Here is a 19,073-nt window from a genome sequence, read left to right on the forward strand (position 1 = left end):
CTAAGGTGGTTTGTCTGATTTTGACACCCTCAGGACTGGGCCTTTTTACAGTCCTTACACAGGTGGTGTTGAAAACAGCTGCTGGAAATAACAGATTTCGGTATTTCCAGCACTGTAGCACCCAAAAGAAGGAAGCAATAGAGATTCACTTCTGCAACCAGGACTGTGCTTATAAATTATTGGAATACAGGGGCTACAGACATTAAAATGACAGCTGGATCCACTGTTACTCCCCTCCAGGCAAAGGTTATAGGAGGGGGTTTTGTAGCTGGGACGGAAAAACCACCAAACCCACCAACCTAAAGGTACCTGGCAAAACTTTCACTGACTGTGGGGAATACACAGAACTTTGTTTAGCAACAGCATATTCCTTTTAGGAGTTTTTTTTCTTGACTAACTTGAACTAAATCCAGTGAGGAAGGGGTGAGTCTGTTCCCTCAATCTTCTGACTCGTGTGCCGTGTGGCACCTCGGGATATCAGAATCACAGGCTGGGGGTCAGCCAGCTCCTAAATGGTGCTCCTGAATGTCAAGTTAACTGAGAGTCTGAACTTTATTTCCTGTAGGTATTATCAACCCAAAGAACCCTAAGGAAGCACCAAAGTCCTTCAGCTTTGACTACTCTTACTGGTCCCACACATCGGTGAGTGTTTCTTCAAGAAGAGCCGGTTTTGCTGTTGTTTGGTGTGATTGAACTGCATTCCCTCTGATCAAGCCACCCCTGTCAGATGTTTCTGCACTGTCTCTCTCAGCCACATCCAGGTTAAAAGCTTGGGTGTTGTGTTGCCCTCTTTGGGGAGAGCAGGAAGCTAAACCAAGCTGTAAGTGTTTGAGAGGTTGTGCGAGCTGCAGTTAATTCAGTTGTCCTCTTACACAAGTGACAGTTGCTCGAGTTCTTACAGCTCGAGGAGGGATGTTGTCTGTGTTCCCTTGGCATATCTGGAAGAGGCAGTGTGGTGATCCATGTTTTCAGTAGCTGCAAAAGCAATAAATTCTCATCTGGCTGCTCTGCCCCACCCTCCCGTGAATCGGTGCTCAGCTCTCGCTGACTTCCAGCAATTGTTCTCCAGCAGAACTGTGTTGTTCTGCCACCTCCTCCTCCCCTGCCCTGTTTTCTAAAAGATACGTAAAGAAGGGATAATGCATTTTTCTAGGATTAATTTTAGTAACTTGGTAAAATAACACAATATTTCTGAGCAAATCTGTGGCCAACAAGATTGTTTTCAAGACAAAAACCCCTCACCTCCCTTACTGCTCCCTTGGAGCAGCCCTGTAAGTTGATTACAGACCAGTCACAGGAACGTTGGGAACATAATGCCTGAAAATGAGCAGATAAGCAGCATCAGGGGACAGAGGAGGTCTGATAAAATCTTGATCCCCACATTAGAATGTTAGCACAGCTAAATTTGTCTTGATTTCGGGAGCAGGTAATGTTCAGATCCAACATTTCAGGAAGCAAGAGAATGCTAGATTAGGAGTAAGATATCCTCACAAACAATGCAGTGACATGGTCATTGTCATTCCTCTCCAGCTTGTGCTGCCTTGGGAAAAAGCTGAGGGATTGACCCACCAGATAGAAGCTGAAAAAAACCCCATTGCTTTCGAAATCTTACTAGAATGGTGAACAAGTCTGTATTGGTGCTGTTTCTTGTCTTTGCAGCCTGAAGATCCCTGCTTTGCGTCGCAGAGCCGCGTGTACAATGACATCGGGAAGGAGATGCTCCTGCACGCCTTCGAGGGCTACAACGTCTGCATCTTCGCCTACGGCCAGACCGGGGCTGGCAAATCCTACACCATGATGGGCAAGCAGGAGGAGAGCCAAGCAGGCATCATCCCCCAGGTGCAGCAGGGCCCAGCAAGGGCATTTGGATTTTAGAATCACAGAATCACAGAATGGGTTGGGTTGGAAGGGATCTTTAAAGCTCATCTCGTTCCAACCCCCTGCCATGGGCAGGGACACCTCCCACTAGCCCAGGTTGCTCCAAGCCCTGTCCAACCTGGCCTTGAAAAATTCCAGGGATGGGGCAGCCACAGCTTCTCTGGGCAACCTGTGCCAGGTCCTCACCACCTTCATAGTGAAGTCCTTCCTAAAACCTAATCCAAATTCCTCCTGCATCATCTTCAGACAACACTTGCTGATATGCCATTTTTATATTGTAGTAACAGTTAGCAGAGAACTGCAGCTGACTATTTTATAGCACAGAATGATGATATTGTGAAACCTGGAGCAATTGGTGAGATACCAGATAAAATAATGCTGATAGTGATGTAGAAGTGAGATTAGTTATCCTCCCAGTGAGGCTGCATGGGGTCGATGCATTAGGTTCTTTTTCTTCCCCTGCCCTCATTCTAAAGCCATTTCAGTGACATGTCATAGTAGTTACTTGTTACTCCTCAGAAGAGACTGATTTCTGACTCGGGTTTAATCTCTCCCCAGCTGTGTGAGGAGCTGTTTGAGAAAATCAATGACAACAGCAATGAAGAAATGTCATATTCTGTAGAGGTGAGTGTGATAGGTGATCAAAGGATGTCTGTGTGCTGGACATCAAACTGAGCTTGGGTGCTGGGTTACTGATGTTGCATTAAGATGCTGAGTTTTGGTGGATATTTTTTCTTATTTTTATTTCTTAAAGCTTTATGTCATTTCTCTATTTCATGTTTGAGGCAAACGCAAATAAAACCTTCATGTGACTCTTTTTTTACCCCTGACAGAAAACTAGTTTACCTTTACCTGTGTAGTAATTCTGAATGAAATGATGGGCTGGAAAACCTAAATGTTTATTATCCTGTTTTCAGGTGAGTTACATGGAGATTTACTGTGAGAGGGTCAGGGACTTGCTGAACCCGAAGAACAAGGGGAACCTGCGGGTGCGAGAACATCCTCTCCTCGGGCCCTACGTGGAGGATCTGTCCAAGCTGGCAGTGACATCCTACACAGACATTGCAGACCTCATGGATGCTGGGAACAAAGCCAGGTGAGTGGTGGGTGTGTGTTTTATACTTTTATCACTGGGATGCACTTTGAAAAAACACCCCTCGTGTAAATGAGGAGTATTATTGAAATATGCACCCATCAATGCTATTAAAAGGCTGATATTGATTTGTGTGGTGAAATAGTGCTGCAAATCACTGTGCAGACATCTAAAGGTTGTAATGTGACTTGAGATGAAGTGTCTAAATAGTTATACTGGCATTTAGTTTTTCCTCTGCTGTGCTCTGTATCACCATCCTGGTGTAAATAAACATGTGAGCTCAGTCCCCTCTGTCCTTCATTCAAGTGGTCAGGACCGAAGTTGGCATTCCAGCTTTAGTTTCTGGGTCATTAGTAGTTGTTTCCATGTCAGCTGTTGGCTCCATTTAACAATGTGTGGGAAAGTCTCACAGAAGTGCTGCTCCCATTTTCTTGGGTGTTTGCATGTGAGGTAGATTATCCAGTCCACAGGTTGAGAAAGCTCTGTTTAAACTCTGACAAAGATGGGAGTCATTTAGGAGCGAAAAATCCAGGAGTTTATTAACGGGATTAGGTGTGGCTTGGTTTTGCTTACAGGGCAGAGCATCACCTGTCCAGCTCTTGCTGCCATTGCTCTGCAGCTGCATTCAGCCCTGCAGGAGCTGTGCTTTTCTAAACATGCCCAATATCTGTTCCTGTTTCAGGACTGTGGCAGCCACCAACATGAACGAAACCAGCAGCCGCTCCCATGCTGTGTTTACAATTGTCTTCACTCAGAAGAAACACGACACAGAAACTGATCTTTCCACAGAGAAGGTGTGGTACAGATAAGTGGTTTTCTGACTGTTCTTCGCTAATCTTTCCCTGCAGTGACTTATTCTTGTTGGCAGGGTGAGGAGAAAATGAGAATTTCTTTTTTTTCTGGTGATTTAAGGGTGAACTTGCTGTGTGCCTTGACAGAGCCCATTTATTTCCTGTGGGATTTTGTTTGATTGTGATTCTAAAAACAACTAAATGGGGACTGTGTGCAGGAGGAGAATATATAGACATGGGGAAAATATGGCCTTAAGGACTTGGTTCTGAAATAAAGCAGGCAAAAGGAGCTGAAATACAGGTAATGTGCATGTTTCTGAACTGTGGACAGACCTGAAAATAATAATTTATTGAAGAAACCCCTCTAAATGATAAGACCCTATAAAATGAATTATCAGTTAATTGTCATTAACTGCCCTGCCTCACTGAAGCCACAGACTGCCAGTGCTTTATTGGTGATGCCACCACAGCCAGGATGAAATGTGGTTTCTCTTCCTTTGAGATTCTTGTGTTGTCTGCAGCAGTAAAGCTTCATTCCCTCTGACTCCTGCTCTGTTCATGTGAGACCTCATTCTCCCTTCTAGGTATAGTGATACTTAAACCAGAGCATAATCCCAGACACTTCTTATCCCTGAGATAACAGCATCAAGCTAATTGCTTGTGAAAACTGTTTGACTGCAGCTTTAAGGACACTGGGGTGGTTTTTTAGTCAGTGGAGTTGTTCCAGTGCCGTAGATTTTGTTGAAGTTTTGGTTTTGCTCTAATTCTCAGGCTGATGTGCCTTTTCTCTGCAGGTCAGCAAGATCAGCCTGGTGGATCTGGCTGGGAGTGAACGAGCTGACTCCACTGGGGCCAAAGGAACCCGGCTAAAGGTACTGGAGGGACGGGCAGGGAGTGGGGAGTGGGTGCACCAGCATCATGTGCAGCCTTTGCTTTACAGATGGAAAGGAAAAGAAGGGATTGCTCTTATAAATGTGGAAAAAACAGTTGTGACACTGAAGACTACAGAGATTGGTGGCTGAACAGTTTTAATTGCTATATAACACTGTCTCCTGTTTTTTCAGGAAGGAGCAAATATAAACAAGTCCCTCACAACTCTGGGCAAAGTTATTTCAGCCCTGGCTGAAGTGGTAAGTGCAGCATTTACTTACCTGCAACAACCTTGGCCCAGCTGGTACAGCTGAGCCAGTGAAGTGCCTGGAGTACAGCAGAACCATTCCCTGCTCTTGGCCTCACATTCCCAGCCCAATTAGCTGGGTGTGTTTTGATAGATGAAAGTGCTGATACTCTTGTGTGGAGGTCAGGCAGGCAGGGAGAAACTTGCTTTGTGGGCAGATGGGAGCAGTGTTTGGTTAAGTGTGAAGAAGCCTTGCAAAAGCAGCCTGTGCTTGTGTGGCAGACGTGTTCACATAGCAGGGTTTTAGTTCTGCAGAGCAGGAATTTCAGTTTTGTTTGAGAGAATAATTTTAGAAAACTAAAGTGCAGCTTTGTTGTTCGAAAGCTGGAGAAATACCAGGGTAATATTTGATTATCACTGGGTTTTTTTGCAATGGCAAGACTTAATAAGGTGTTAAATGAGCATATATTGAGCATATATTGATCCAAGCTAAAGGTTGTAGGTATAGAAAAGTACTGTGTCTTTTACTTTATACTCAGCTATTATTAAAAAAAAAATCAAAAAAACCAACCCAAAACAAATAAATTATTGTTGTTCCTTTTAAAAGTGAGTTTCAACAGCTGGACAGGCTTGAATGTGTTTAGGTGCTTTTTAAAGTTTTCTGGTTTTAATTGAAACAATTCTCATTCATTTGGGTTGTCAAGAAGAGAAAGTACTGTTCAAGCTAACATGGAAATTGCATATAAAGCTCTGTTAAGAAGCTCATCCTGTATCTTCTTCCTCTTTCTTTAATGCTTTCAACTTAGGATAACTGCACCAGCAAGGTAGGATGGTCTGTGTAGTTGTACTAATGTTGGGTTTTTTACCTGAGTGTAAGGTTTGCTACTTAAATTTTCTTGGAATGGTGTCAGAACACAGAATTTAAGTGTCAGGAAGATATTCTTCATACACAGCAAAACCTTTGTGAAGGCAGAGCATCAAGGGAGTTCCCTGAACTGCTTCCCATGATCTGTTTAGGTGTCTGAATGTGGTGCAGGTTGTCTTAATACCAAACTGAGCAATCATTTGTACAACCAAGGGTGAGCCCCCCATGTTTAGGCAGCACATGTGTATGTTCTCATGGTCTTTTTAATACCCACACTGTGAATTTTATGTCCTAAATTTCCTTTTCCTGTTCAGTGTTTGTTTTTCATGTTCTGTTATTCCTTTTGTAGAGTAAAAAAAAGAAGAAGACAGATTTTATACCCTACAGGGATTCCGTGCTAACGTGGCTGCTCCGAGAAAATCTAGGTATGGCTGCTCTGTGTGTGCCAGTGGGGAAGGAAAGTCTCACTGAACTTCCTGACTGCTTTTAACTCACTTAAAATTGCATCAAGTGTTATGTTAAATAGTTTTAGTAATCAAATCTGAGTTGTCACAGTCCCACCCTGTGTTAATGTTACAACCCTTTCCTATGATTTCTGTGGTTCTTGGCAATGGAGACTGTAGTTGAATTCTGTAATTTCTTAAAAATACAGATATTTAGTAGGTAATTAGGTGGTGCACTGTAATTTCAGCTAAAATCTTGCCTGTTCATTATAGGTGGTAACTCCAGAACTGCAATGGTTGCTGCTCTCAGTCCAGCAGACATAAACTATGATGAAACTCTGAGCACTTTAAGGTACTTCCTTTGTCTCTGAGAGGGATGTGGGTAACTGTTTGCTCTCATGGCCATATTTTGTCCTTCAAACCTCTGGGTTGTTATACTTTGAGAATATCTGTGGGGAAGGAGACTGTGCTGGCAAGAGCTCGATTACCCTAAAGAAGAACCCCAATTTTTAGGGGTTTATTGCTGGGGATTTATTGCCTACCCTTAACTTGAAAAATCAGACTCATCTTCTCGTGTTGGTGTGTAAGAACATACCTACAGTGTTCTCCCTAAAACTGAGCATATTGGTCAAAGCACTGAACAAAGGAAAAAAATAATTGTCTGTCCTACATCTTGTTAATCCACCTTGGACAGAACTTGCCTCTTTTCTGCACCACCCTGTGCTAAACAGGAATTCCCATGCATGGCCAGATATAATCCAGCCATACCCTCTCCTCTGCCACACAGCTGCAAGCTGAAGGTGCAGTATTCTGTGTTGCTGCATTCCTGGGTGGCACAGTAACAGTCCCCAGCTTGCTGGGAGGTTTCATGGCTGTGCTGTGGTTGCAGATACGCCGACCGTGCGAAGCAGATTAAATGCAACGCTGTCATCAACGAGGACCCCAACGCCAAGCTGGTGAGGGAGCTGAAGGAGGAGGTGACAAGGCTGAAGGATCTGCTGCGTGCTCAAGGGCTGGGGGATATTATCGACAGTAAGTGGATTAAACACACCTTACCATCTTGAGCTTGGCCTCTCTGGCAGAGGAGGGAGAGCTGGGCCTGGGACAGAAAGGGATTTAAAGCACGAGATTTAAATATAGCTGCTGAAATGTAAGATTGGAAATTCTAGAAATGGCAGCCTCTTTGGTCTTTAAACAGCCAGGATTGTCTGTGGAGTTGCCACCTTCCAACTCTCAAGGAAAAACACAGAGTTTGAATTTCCTATTACTGTGGAAATGCTTTTGTGTAACAGAACTTGCCCATTCAGGAGCTGCCCTGGTGAGTTATGGAGGGCTTTTTGTCTGGCTGCCAGTGAAAGGAGTTGAAATAGAGAAACTCAGCTTCATACTGAGAGTAAAAAGCATCTTTTCTTCCCCCTCAAAGGCTTAGGGTTCTGGGTTGATACCTGGCTTCAATGCCATCCTCGCTCAGAAAAGGAAACAATGGCTCATGTCAGACAATGTCCTGAGTGACAAATCATTTGTCATCTTGGAATAGCTGCAAAACAGCTGCTTGTGAATAACTAACTAATCCTTCTGGGAGGTTCTGAGTGAGGTTGGCAGAGCAGTGTTGTGCTGATCTGCTTTGCCAGCAACCTCTTAAAGCACCAGAACACACTTGTGCCCAATTTCCTTGTGCTCATTCCAAACAAGGCAAATGAAGTGAAATTGTAGCTGCCATAGCATGAGCAGTGAATGAATCCCTGGTGAGGGAAATGCCCATAAAAACACACAGTGTGCTCCAGTGGATTAAAAGATTCTTTGACTTAAAAAACCCCAACCAAACAAAAGAATGTTTCACCAGTTTCTGATCAGAGCTGTTTATCTGTGAAGCAGAAGCCCTTACTCAATCACTGTTTGAAGACATGTAACATGTATTTACCTCTTTGTTTGCTTGTTTTCAAGAGGATGGGGCCAGAAGACAATGAAATACAAGTGTTTTCATGCTTGGTACAGTCTGGGGGTTTTGGTTCTGAATCCAAACTGAAGAAACTGTTACTGAATAATTGTGGTTTTGTTCCTTTAAATATCAAGTAGAATTCTCTTCCCTTCCTGTGTCGCTAGTGAACCTTCAATTTTGATCCTTCTTGTATTTTCCCTCCTGCTTCCTTTCAGTTGATCCAATGGGAGATGAATACTCTGGAAGTGGAGTCAAATGTGTGTATTGTGTGGTTCTCTTTCTAGCCTGCTTTCTCTGGGTCAGCTTTTAACAGAGCTTTGCATGCCAGCATTTCTCACAGGGAAATCCCAGACAGAACACTCTCTGGAATGCAGTGCAGTTCCATCAAAAGCAGCCTCACCAGCACTTCTCAGATTGAGTCCCCAGGCAAAAGAAAAGTGCAGAGTTTAAAATGCAACATTGCTTTCTTTTGCCAGAATATAGAAGGGAGAGTGGTAGTTCTTCAGTGTGTTTTCATGGCAGTGAACAGTTTAGATTTGAAGTAGAAAATCTTCTTCTCCAACCTTTTCCCAGTTATTCAGTTGAGCAGTTCCTACTGGTGTTTTAAGGGCTCTTTTCCAGCTGGAAGTTCTAAATGTATCAGGTGATGAACTCAAGATAAAACGTGATCAGTTCCTCCTGGACACTGAGATTTATTAATTTTATATAGTCATTTAAAAGAAAAAGAAAGAAGTTGAGCATCTTATACTGATGAAGGTCCCTTATTTGAGGTGGAATACTTGCAGGTGATTAACTTGATAGGGTTAAAACCAGTCAGCAAAGAGCCTTTCATTTCTGATGGTGTTTGCTTCCAAGGTCTGAGGTCAGCAGACTCGTTGAACTCTTTCAGTCTCCTTCTCCCTCACTCAGCATCAGCTGAAAGAGATCTGTCTGAAATTTCCTACAGTTACAGCTACTGCTGGTGTAAAGCCTCATCCTGGCCTGTCAGACGTGGGGGTGCAGCGTGGGGTGTGTGTGGGAGCTGAGCTGAGCCCCAGCAGCGTGTGTGGGTGTGGGTGTGGGTGTGGGAGCTGAGCCCCAGCAACGCGTGCATGGAGGGCAGGGCTCGAGCCACTGCAGGTGCTTCTTCTTCCTCTGCAGGAGTGCATGGCCTTCTGAGACTCCATCCCTGCTCTGTCATGCCTGCTTTCCTCATCCCAGCAGCATTCCCTTCCCTTAACCTGCTTTTCTTCTGCTCAGCTCCCACCCCCTGCCTCCTGTATTTGCAGATGGTGGTTTTCAAACTGACTCGATGCAATCAGCAGTTCCACGAGGCTGAAAGAGCAGGTTGAGTGTGAAGTAGGGCACGAGGCTGCCAATGGCAGGATTGTCCAGGGGAGGAGGACAGGGAAATTTATGCATCTCATTTTTATAAGTGTGATGCCCTTGTTTATAACTTTCAAGGTCTGATTTGACCTGTTTCTTTCCTGAAGCTATTTCAAAGGATTTGTCTTTGAAATAGAATTGAAAACTATTAAAATATTGAAACAGAGCTATTCAGTTGTCCAGTATTTTCATGTTAGAGGATTTTCCTTTGGGTGTGTGATTATTCTGAGCATATTATTTACAGACATATGCAAGAAAACAAATTAAAATAAATTTCCACTGGATATTTGTTCTTAAATCATTCAGGCAGCTATTCCTTGTTCTCTGTCTATCAAGGTGTCATCTTTCAGACCTCAAGGTTTTCAGGCTACAAAAGCTGCCTCATTAAAATTTAGGGTTTTTTTTTTTAAAGACCTTTCTTATTTAAAGTAACAACCAAAAAGCTTTGAAGCACCTTCTGAGGTATGGGAGCATTATCAGATATTTCACTCAGTTATATTAAATTTCCTTTCTTCAGATAAGGGAGGTTAAGAAGTAACAGAATGGTGATGTTGTGAACTTGTGTTCCCTTTTCCCTGTCACCTGGCAGGTGATTCACATCCTCCCTAGCTTCATCCTGTGGTTTGGGTGCTTCCCACAGAACCACTGCTGTGAGAAAGATTTACCTGATCAGCCTTTTAGATTGAAGGAGTCTGGAAGAGAATGTTTGGCTGAGTTGGAGGGGTTGGTGTCTCTTCAGAGTTGAGCCCACAGTGTCACTTTAGCCACGAGGATCTGCACCTGGCCCTGCTCTGAGCTCGGTGCTGCTCAGTGAGGAGTAGGATGGTTTCTTTTTGCCAAGTGTGGAATTGGTTTTTTCAAGCTTTTTGGATCAGAAAGGCTTAGGCTGCAGTCCCTCCTAGTAAATTCAGGGTCTGAGTTATTCTGTTACTAGTGTTAAAAGATTTGTTTCAGAACTGCCATCTAAAAATTACAAAACTTGTCTTGTTGCTGCTTAAATGCTTTCCTCTTACACTGGTATTTCCTTCCTTTCCTTTTTCCTCTTTCCTCTTCCCTCTTCCTCCCCTTTCCTACTTTCCTTTCCCCCCTCTTCCTGCCTCCCCTCTGTCTGTGTGTCTCTCTCCCAGATCTGAAAGATTTTCAGAACAATAAGCATAGATACTTGCTAGCCTCCGAGAATCAACGTCCTGGCAATTTTTCCACAGCCTCCATGGGGTCCCTCACTGCCTCTCCATCCTCCTGCTCTCTCAGTAGTCAGGTGGGCTTAACATCTGTGTCCAGTATACAGGAAAGAATCATGTCAACACCTGGAGGAGAGGAGGCCATCGAGCGTTTGAAGGTAGGTCTGGAGGAGGGGCTGTGAATGGGAGCCCGGGACAACTTTCCCTCATGAGCAGATCCTGGCTCTGCAGGGTGTTGTTGGAATCCCACTTCAAAAGGGCACTTAGTGGTGGGCCAGAAACTGGGTCCGTGCACCACTTTTGCTTGTTAGGATTGTTCAGGTTTGATTGTGATTATAAATTAAGTTCTTGGGGTTTATTTCTGGGCCCTCTGCTGCAGCGTTAATTATGGAAAATGGGATCCTAAGCGTAGACTCCACGAGGCCTGCTCAGCACCAGCGTGGGCCAAGTCTGACTTGCAAATGCACTCAGCTTTCAGAAAACCAAATCACCCCAAAGCTGCAAAAAGGAGGCAGAAGAATCCTGGCAGTGTTGTGTTCTCCCAGCCCCCACAGATTGAAATGGGAGGCACAGAAGGGCAGTGCTTCACCCAGACAATGGCAGCCTTGTCCAGCACTGCCCGCAGCTGAACCTCACACAGGGGCAGCACAGGGAAGGATTCCTGGATTTTTCTGACAGCCCCCCCAGTCTCCAGGGGTGGGTGAGTGGGGAGAGCTGGCTGTGTTGAATCCCTGCTCCATTCTCATGTTTGTCCATGAGACACTGGCACAGCAGCGGAGCACACGCTGCATATCCCTTTCTTGATGGAAATCTGCTGTTGCCATGGAAATAACAGTGTGGTCTCTGCAGTTCCTTGGCGTCCAGTTACTGAATAATGCCTGTAAATCAGATGTTCAATTTGTTTCCCCCCCTTATTTTTTTTAAGTGGTTCGAAATAAAGTCTGACTGTGTTTAGATATGAAGTCATCTTTTCTTCTCAGCTGGCCTTCAGGGCTATTTACCCTTCTAAGAATTAAGGGAAAAAATTAAAGTTTTAAAGTGCTAAGAGTGCTTTTTATATACGAAATTATTTTGAGGCCCAATCTGAGCACAAACTTCAGTTGCTTTGTGTATTGTGTGAAGAGCTTTGGGAAGAATTGTAAAACAGCTTCTGGTGTTTTCACACAGGAATCTGAGAAGATCATTGCAGAGCTGAATGAAACATGGGAAGAGAAACTGAGGAAAACCGAGGCCATCAGGATGGAAAGGTCAGGAATCGGAAGTGCTGTGATGTGGAAGAGGGAAAAGTGTGGAAAATGGAGATTTCACTGTGTTCACAAACAAAGCAGCAGCAGAATGGTGCTTGGGGATGGTGGTGCTGAGCTTTGTGTTAGATGTGGAACAGCAGGGGCACTGCTGAGACAGAGCCCTGCTCCTCCCTGTGCTTCTTGCAGCTAAAATTGCTGTTCCACAACCTGTGGGACTGAAGTTTCCAAACTTGCCCTGGTGTGCCCTGAGCTGGTGACAGCCCTGGATAGGCTGGTTCAGAGTCTAATGCCTTCATTTACAGGCTTTCATTACACCTTATTTGTCTAAGAAACATAAAATATGATCAATCCCTTGCTTTTCTCTCTCAGGGAGGCACTGCTGGCAGAAATGGGAGTTGCCATTCGGGAAGATGGAGGAACCCTGGGAGTCTTCTCACCTAAAAAGGTAGAGAAAATTGATAACTCTTGCCTGGTGTCCCCAAAAGGCTGGTCAGCCTGAGAGGAGAGGGGCATGAGGGTTGAACTTCTGTGGATCTTCCTGCAGAGGATTCTGTGCTCAAGGAGAAGTTTTGCAGCTCCTTGCACGTCTTGCTTTGGTAGCAAATCAGAAGTGCAGATGCTGCCTCTGAAGTTTGTTGCCACTGTCTGCACTAGCTCTGTGTGACCTTCCTGTGCTCTGCCTGTTCTTCTTTGAGACACCCAGGGAAGTTTGAAGTCTTGTTTAGGTGCTCTTCCTTGAATTTTTTTTTGTTAATCCTTCTTCCCCTGGGGAAAAGGGACTGTGATCTGGTGAACCACTCAACAGAGGGGGATGCAGGGGAATATTTCTCTCTGCTTGTCAGGAGTTCTGTTTTCTGAAATTTGGAAGAAGCACAACTGTGCAGGGAAAGGGCCCAAATCAGAGCTGTTGCTATAAAATGATTAAGGTGGCAAAGAAACCGACTCTGCAGGTAAAGCAGAATTATTGAAGAAGTACAAGGAAAAGAACTTTCCTCAAAAATCTTTGAACAAGGAGCAGGGGGTAATATTTTAGCCTGAAACTTGCTGGTTTGTAATAAAGTGTGTAATGAACTCGATCAAAGGCTAAATAGGGACCTGTTGAGTGGCCTTGTACAGAAAGGCAGAACAGCAGAATTGGTTAAAATGTGTAATCCTTCCCTTTAAGTGGTGTTAGACTGGGATGTCTGGAGTTGGTAGAACTCCAGTTTGCTTCTGGAATCTGCTCCAGGAGTGCCTGAGGTTGTAAAGGTGCTGATTCTTTGCATTTCTCTCTCTGATGTTACGGATCCTCATCTCCTTTTAGATTTTCCCTCAGAGGCCATCATCTCTTTTTGATGATTCTTTTGGTGCATTTTCAGCTGATCAGGTTTGTGTATAAATGCCACCTGGATTAAGTAGTTGCTTTGGTAATAGATAGTGTTTGTTTTCACCCACGTAGGATTTATTAGGAGAAGTAAAACTCCCCACCTAGTCCTGTCTGCTTCTGTTCCTTGCTATCCTTGCAGTTCCATTAGTTCTCCTTCTAGTAACTGTGACTGCTGCTGTGAGAATTGAATGCAGTGAACAGTGATGGGACATCTTCACCTGCAGTTTTAGGTCACCCCTATATTTTTAGGGGTGAAAAAGCTGTCTTGTTTCTCCATCCTTTCTGTCTTTATGGTGAAATCTTCCACTGGGTAATAGACAATTAAATTTCTTCATTCAAAGCCAAGTTTCATTGTGGACATCCAGTAACTTTTGAGCCTCAATAAACTGAGTGCTGTTAAGATGGCTCTCAAGTGAACTTTTTCCAGCTAGACTAAGTTGAGGGCAGCAGTGTTCCCGAGGAATTCTAGCCAAATTTATTCCCTTTTGCTGAATTTATTCTGTTGGAAGGAAACAAAGGGACAAGGGGCTTATTAACAGTTTCATTTCTCTTTTGTCATCTCTCTTCTTTAATTCTGTTTAACCATTTTTGCCTTTTCTCTTGTGCTTGTGCTTACTGCCACCTCACTGGGCAGATTTTCACACCAAGGCCCTGTGACTTGTTTGCTGATTCCAATGGGGTTTTTTCACCAAAGAAGGTTGGTTTAGCGACTTTAGTGGATTTAAATTTAGAAGAAGTTTTTAGATGAAGAGCTTTTTAGCTGTTTGTACCAGAGAGTGTTGGTAGTTCTAGATTTTATTTTGATGTTAACGGGCTCTGCTAAATGAACACCTGATTTGTGTTGCCCAGGAAAAGCCAAAGCTGATTCCACATCAGCCTCAAAATTTTACTGAGGCAACATTTTCTGCTCTTGGACTTCCCTTATCAAAGTTCACAGAGACTTTACATGGATTTTTTTTTCCTCCAACTGAAGCCTTTGTTCCCTCTATGGATTGATATTTCAGATAACTTAAGCAATCTGAGCTGTATTTCTGCTGGTACTTTGTGATGCTTTTCAGAAAAAAAATAACATTATGGAATAAGCTCAAACACAGCAACACTGCTGGATCATTGCACACCCTCCACAGCTGCAGGAAGGAGCCTGAAAGCAGCATCCCAGCTCTCAATTAACTTTTTCCTCTCTGTTCTTCCAGACTCCTCATCTTGTGAACCTCAATGAAGATCCTCTCATGTCTGAGTGTCTGCTGTACTACATCAAAGATGGCATCACCAGGTGAGGGCTGGGGCTGCCACACTCTCAACTTGCTTCTCTTGCTTCCCTAAATCCCCTTGCTGGAGACTCCATGAATTTAAATAATGACTGTGCCCTGGCCAACTTGCAGGTGCAAATGAAGCATGAAGTTGTTGTAGGTGGAAAAAAAAAAAGGGGACAGAAATGCATTTCCTTTTCAGTTGATTTGGTGTTTTGAAGGTGATGTAAAGCAGTCACTCAGCTGTAAGAGGTGGTTGTTACACCTGGGCAGTAAAAGAAAGGCTGAAATCCCCTCTGAGGTGCAGGAAAACAAAAGTAATAGATGCCTGAGAGATTGTGATGGGTGCAGGGTTGAAAACCATAGCAGCTGGAATATGGATGAGTGTTCACTTTATTATTTAAATAAACTCTTATCCATGCCTGTGCACAATTAATGCATTCTGCATTCACATGTATGAGCTAATTTAATTGCCACATTCGGAATTGTAAATGGATGTCGTTCCAAAACTTGTTGTCAAGACAGCTGGAAGGAAAGAGGTGATTTTTTATTATCTTTGGAGCCCCAAGCTGTGTTTGGCTGCTTAGTCTGTACATTCCTGGGGAACAACTGGAGGAGAGTTCACAGACAGGGGCTGGCCCTACTCTAATGTGCATGGGGCCTGCTGAAAGGAACATCAAATTACAGAGAATTCAGCACAGAAAGATGAATGGAATAGCTTAGGGCTTAAAAAATAAATGTTGAGCCTCGCTGGCTGACATCAGGAATGTGTAAAGGAATAAGCAGAGCGAGTTCATGAACATTAGGATTGGAAATGAAGTTGTCTGTATCTAGAATTGCTCAGACACTTGAGTTTGCAATGGGCATAAATCTCCATGCTCCAGGGATGCAGCCAACCTCTTGCTGTCTGAAGCATCAAATTATTCAGCAGGAGTCTCCTGAGCCACTTTTGCTGCTTTGCTGAAGTGCAGATGGTGATTATTGGGAGGGATGATCCCTGTCTGCCGCTGAAAACGCAGCGCTGCAAGTTCTTGTCGCTTGTTTTTTCTTCTGCAGCTTTTCCTGAAGGCAGAAGGAGGTGCACAAGAGGGAAGTAATTACATTGAATCCAGAGGTGTTTAGCACTTCAATTCTCTCTTTAAGTGACATGTTTTTAGAGAGAGGAAACTTCTCTTTCCTTTGTGAAGCTCTTATCCTCCACTCCGTGGGAAAGCTGCAGTGCAGAATTAAATGCTCCTTCAAGCCTTTAAACTAGGAGGACAGTTTTAATAGTTTAGACTTTTTCCTGGATATTTCTGGGCTTTGTTGTCCTACACAGAGCTGTAGAAAGTGTGTGATTTGCTCTTGAAACATCTTGTGTGTGCCCCAGGGTCGGCCAGGCTGATGCTGAGCGAAGGCAGGACATCGTCCTGAGCGGGGCTCACATCAAGGAGGAGCACTGCATCTTCAGAAGTGAGAGGAACAACAATGGGGAAGGTAAAAAACCTGCTCCTGCTGGCAAAGTGTTGCTGAATCTCTCGCTCCTCACTTGCTGCTTGGCCTGGGAACTCTGGGATTTGGAAGTGACCTCAAGAAAAACGAGCAGCTTTGACTTGCTGTTTGCTTCGGTCTTAGGGGAGGAAAATAAAATTTGTTCCAGTGATAATAACTTCAAATTGTGATAACAGCTTCAAATTGCAGGCTGCAACCAATGTAACAGTTAAATTCTGACCTTGGTTAACTGCAAACATGAAAAGAAAAAGTAATTTCCAGCTACAGTGTGTGGAGATGTCAGTAGTATTGATTTCCTCAGGGGGGTTATTTTTAACCAGCATGACATCCAGGAGCAGTTCGCTTTTTTGGTGAAGACAGGCAGAAAATGGGAGGCCTTGGGGGCTTGCACACTTGTGTTTCTCTGAAGTCTCACTCATCAGCGTTGATTTCTTTGCAGTTATTGTTACTCTGGAGCCTTGTGAACGATCAGAGACCTACGTGAATGGAAAGAGGGTGGTGCAGCCTGTGCAGCTGCGCTCGGGTAAGGAATGTTACACTGACCTTTTCTGCAGATTCTCCCTGGGTGACACTTCCATCATCTGCTTGCTGGGTGCTGTGTAAGGGCAGGGTCACCTTTCTGGAGTGGAGCTTCTGAACAGAAGTTGGTACCATTCTTCCCTCAGCTGCAGTTTGTTTTCTTGCATCCTTTGCCACCCCAGCTCTGAGTGCATTTAAAGATTCACTGCCACGCAGCATCCTGCCTGTCCTGCTGCTTCCCCCCAGATTATTCAAATGCATTCCTGCCCAAGCCCATTGCCCTTGGCACTCCCAGTGAGACAGAGCAGACAGACTGCCAGTGGCTGATGGAAAATTCCCAGTTTCCTGGCAAAGCTGAGATCTGCCCCTCTGCTGGAGTGCAGCAGCTCCTTTTGCTCTCATTACATTTCCCACTCAGCCCCCTCTACACTCCTGTAGAAATGCAAAGGGGGAAGAACTGGAGAGGAGGGAATGACTTCCCTAAATTGTGGGCTTTAGAATGTCTCTCTCAAGCTCTGATGCTTTCTGTGTTTCTAAGCCCTCCCCCATTTTTCCACTGGTAAAAACCCCCTAAAATCAGGCAAACAAACCCCACCTCTGAGTCCTTTGTGCCAAGCTGTGAGTATTTTCATGGAACCAAGTGCAGTGACTTCAGTACAAGATTGGACAGTAAAGGAGGAGCAGTTTTTGCTGTTTTGAGCCTGCATATGGTTCATGTTGAACACCATGACTGGACAATTCATTTTCTCTTTAAAGAAGTACATTTTTTTCCCTTCTACATCTAGAAAATTAGGTTACTGGAAGAATATAGACACGGTGTCTGACATCTTTAAGAGCCTCTGTCTTGGTCATGTATTGATAAGGACAGTTTTGGTTACATTGGAGGTGTATTTACTAGTTAAAATTTTAACTCCATTAATGTGCTCTCTGGAAGAGCAGAGACATTTTAATTCCTTCCAGTATCCACATGAGGACATCTGATAACTGTAGGATTTAGCCTGAAGACTTACCAATATTAGATTTCTTCAGCTCTTTTGACATTGGTATGAAAGAAGCTGTAAAATCCTTCCCTAAATCCCACTGGCTGGGACTCCAATAAAATCAGTACACATAAACCACATTTTAAAGCAGAGTAAAGCACCATGTGTTTGAAATCAGGCTTTTCCAGCTGAAAGTTCTGCTTGAAGTGGCTTTTGCCTGTGTGGAGGAGAGAAATGGGATTTAGTGATGTGTTTGATTTACTGCAGCTGTTGGTCCCCACTCCCAGGTTTGTCCTTTAATTCTTCCTAAACTCTGCTGGGGTGTCAGATTGGACCCCTGAGGGTGAGGATGCCCCTCTGTGAGCAGTGACTGTCCTGTACAAACCACTCTCCTTTCTTCTTGTACCCTGCTTGTGTGCACACAAATCTCACAGGGCAATCCTTTCTTAGGCTGTCACCCCATGGGATGAGTGGGAGGAATCATTCAAGTGATGCTTGTCAGGGCTTTTGGAATCCTTTTACCTCCTCAAAGAGTTAAAACTTGTGCTCCTGTTTGTAGGAAATCGTATCATCATGGGGAAAAATCACGTCTTCAGATTCAACCACCCAGAGCAAGCACGGGCAGAGAGAGAGAAAACACCCTCAGCTGAGACTCCCTCAGAGCCAGTTGACTGGACATTTGCCCAGAGGGAGCTGCTGGAGAAGCAGGGCATTGACATGAAGCAGGAGATGGAGAAAAGGTAACAAAATAACTCAGAATTTCTACCTGAAGCAAGGAGGAGTCAGCAGTAGGTTGCCAGGTTCTGCCACACAGTATCTCTGCCACACTCTGTGGAAGCTCAGAAAGCTCCCTCCTTATTTTCCTGTGGGGTTTCAGTGCCCCAACTCCTTTAATAATCACGGGGAAGCACCTGCCACAAACCCTCCAGACCTTTTGGGGAAGGGCTGAACCTCTCAGGGAGTTCCACTTCTGTAGGGCCTGAATAGACAGAGAACAGCTCCTTGGAAGGGCAGGGATTTTTCCTCTTGGAACTGAAATTCAGGGGCTGGGGTGGGTATAGAATAACCCCATTGAGAAAATAATCACCTCTGACTCCTTGTGTTCTTTTGTTCATCTTCAGATTACAAGAAATGGAGATTTTATATAAGAAAGAGAAGGAGGAAGCTGATCTCTTGTTGGAGCAGCAAAGACTGGTACGTGTCCTCACTTCTGATTAACTACACCTTTGGCAAACAGTAATTCCTGTCCTTGCTTATCTGAAAGTTTAGGAATCCTGCTTGGGTTGTCTGCACAATGCAGTTCTCCTTTTGCTTTCAAATTCTTTTGTGTCTCCAGTGAATTTTCAGCAGTGTGAGTGAGCTCCTTCTTGTTCATTCAGAGATTGTGACTGACAATGAAGAGGCTTTAGCCCATTCTCGTTGGGATAGTTTGGGTTTCTTGCAAGTTCACCTGAAGGAAGGGCATTTTTGTGCTCCTGTGGTTTTTTTTTGAAGTTCTTTTCTCTTTGGGATGTTTGCCTTTATTTTTGTCTCGGACCACCAGAACAT

General features: G+C 44.2%; 1 protein-coding gene across 7 annotated transcripts in view; it reads left to right on the forward strand.

Annotated features, from left to right (window-relative positions):
- The window catches only part of KIF1B (kinesin family member 1B), an 82,048-nt gene that overhangs the window by 17,635 nt on the left and 45,340 nt on the right, over positions 1-19,073 (forward strand). For 2 of the 7 annotated variants that reach the window (XM_050322661.1, XM_050322660.1), the window contains exons 3-20: positions 566-642; positions 1,660-1,839; positions 2,437-2,502; positions 2,796-2,974; positions 3,654-3,765; positions 4,557-4,634; positions 4,827-4,892; positions 6,094-6,169; positions 6,461-6,539; positions 7,077-7,219; positions 10,697-10,830; positions 11,840-11,919; positions 12,289-12,364; positions 14,479-14,558; positions 15,905-16,011; positions 16,466-16,549; positions 18,085-18,265; positions 18,647-18,719. In XM_050322661.1, the coding sequence (XP_050178618.1) occupies positions 566-642; positions 1,660-1,839; positions 2,437-2,502; positions 2,796-2,974; positions 3,654-3,765; positions 4,557-4,634; positions 4,827-4,892; positions 6,094-6,169; positions 6,461-6,539; positions 7,077-7,219; positions 10,697-10,830; positions 11,840-11,919; positions 12,289-12,364; positions 14,479-14,558; positions 15,905-16,011; positions 16,466-16,549; positions 18,085-18,265; positions 18,647-18,719 (1,871 nt within the window). Of the gene's footprint in view, positions 1-565; positions 643-1,659; positions 1,840-2,436; positions 2,503-2,795; positions 2,975-3,653; positions 3,766-4,556; positions 4,635-4,826; positions 4,893-5,685; positions 5,704-6,093; positions 6,170-6,460; positions 6,540-7,076; positions 7,220-8,341; positions 8,384-10,618; positions 10,831-11,839; positions 11,920-12,288; positions 12,365-14,478; positions 14,559-15,904; positions 16,012-16,465; positions 16,550-18,084; positions 18,266-18,646; positions 18,720-19,073 lie in introns of all 7 variants that reach the window. The other 5 variants (XM_050322655.1, XM_050322658.1, XM_050322657.1 and 2 more) reach the window with 5 other exon arrangements.

The sequence above is a fragment of the Myiozetetes cayanensis genome, unplaced genomic scaffold, assembly GCF_022539395.1.
Source record: "Myiozetetes cayanensis isolate MyiCay16 unplaced genomic scaffold, myiCay2020 scf28, whole genome shotgun sequence".
Taxonomy (NCBI): Eukaryota; Metazoa; Chordata; class Aves; order Passeriformes; family Tyrannidae; genus Myiozetetes; species Myiozetetes cayanensis.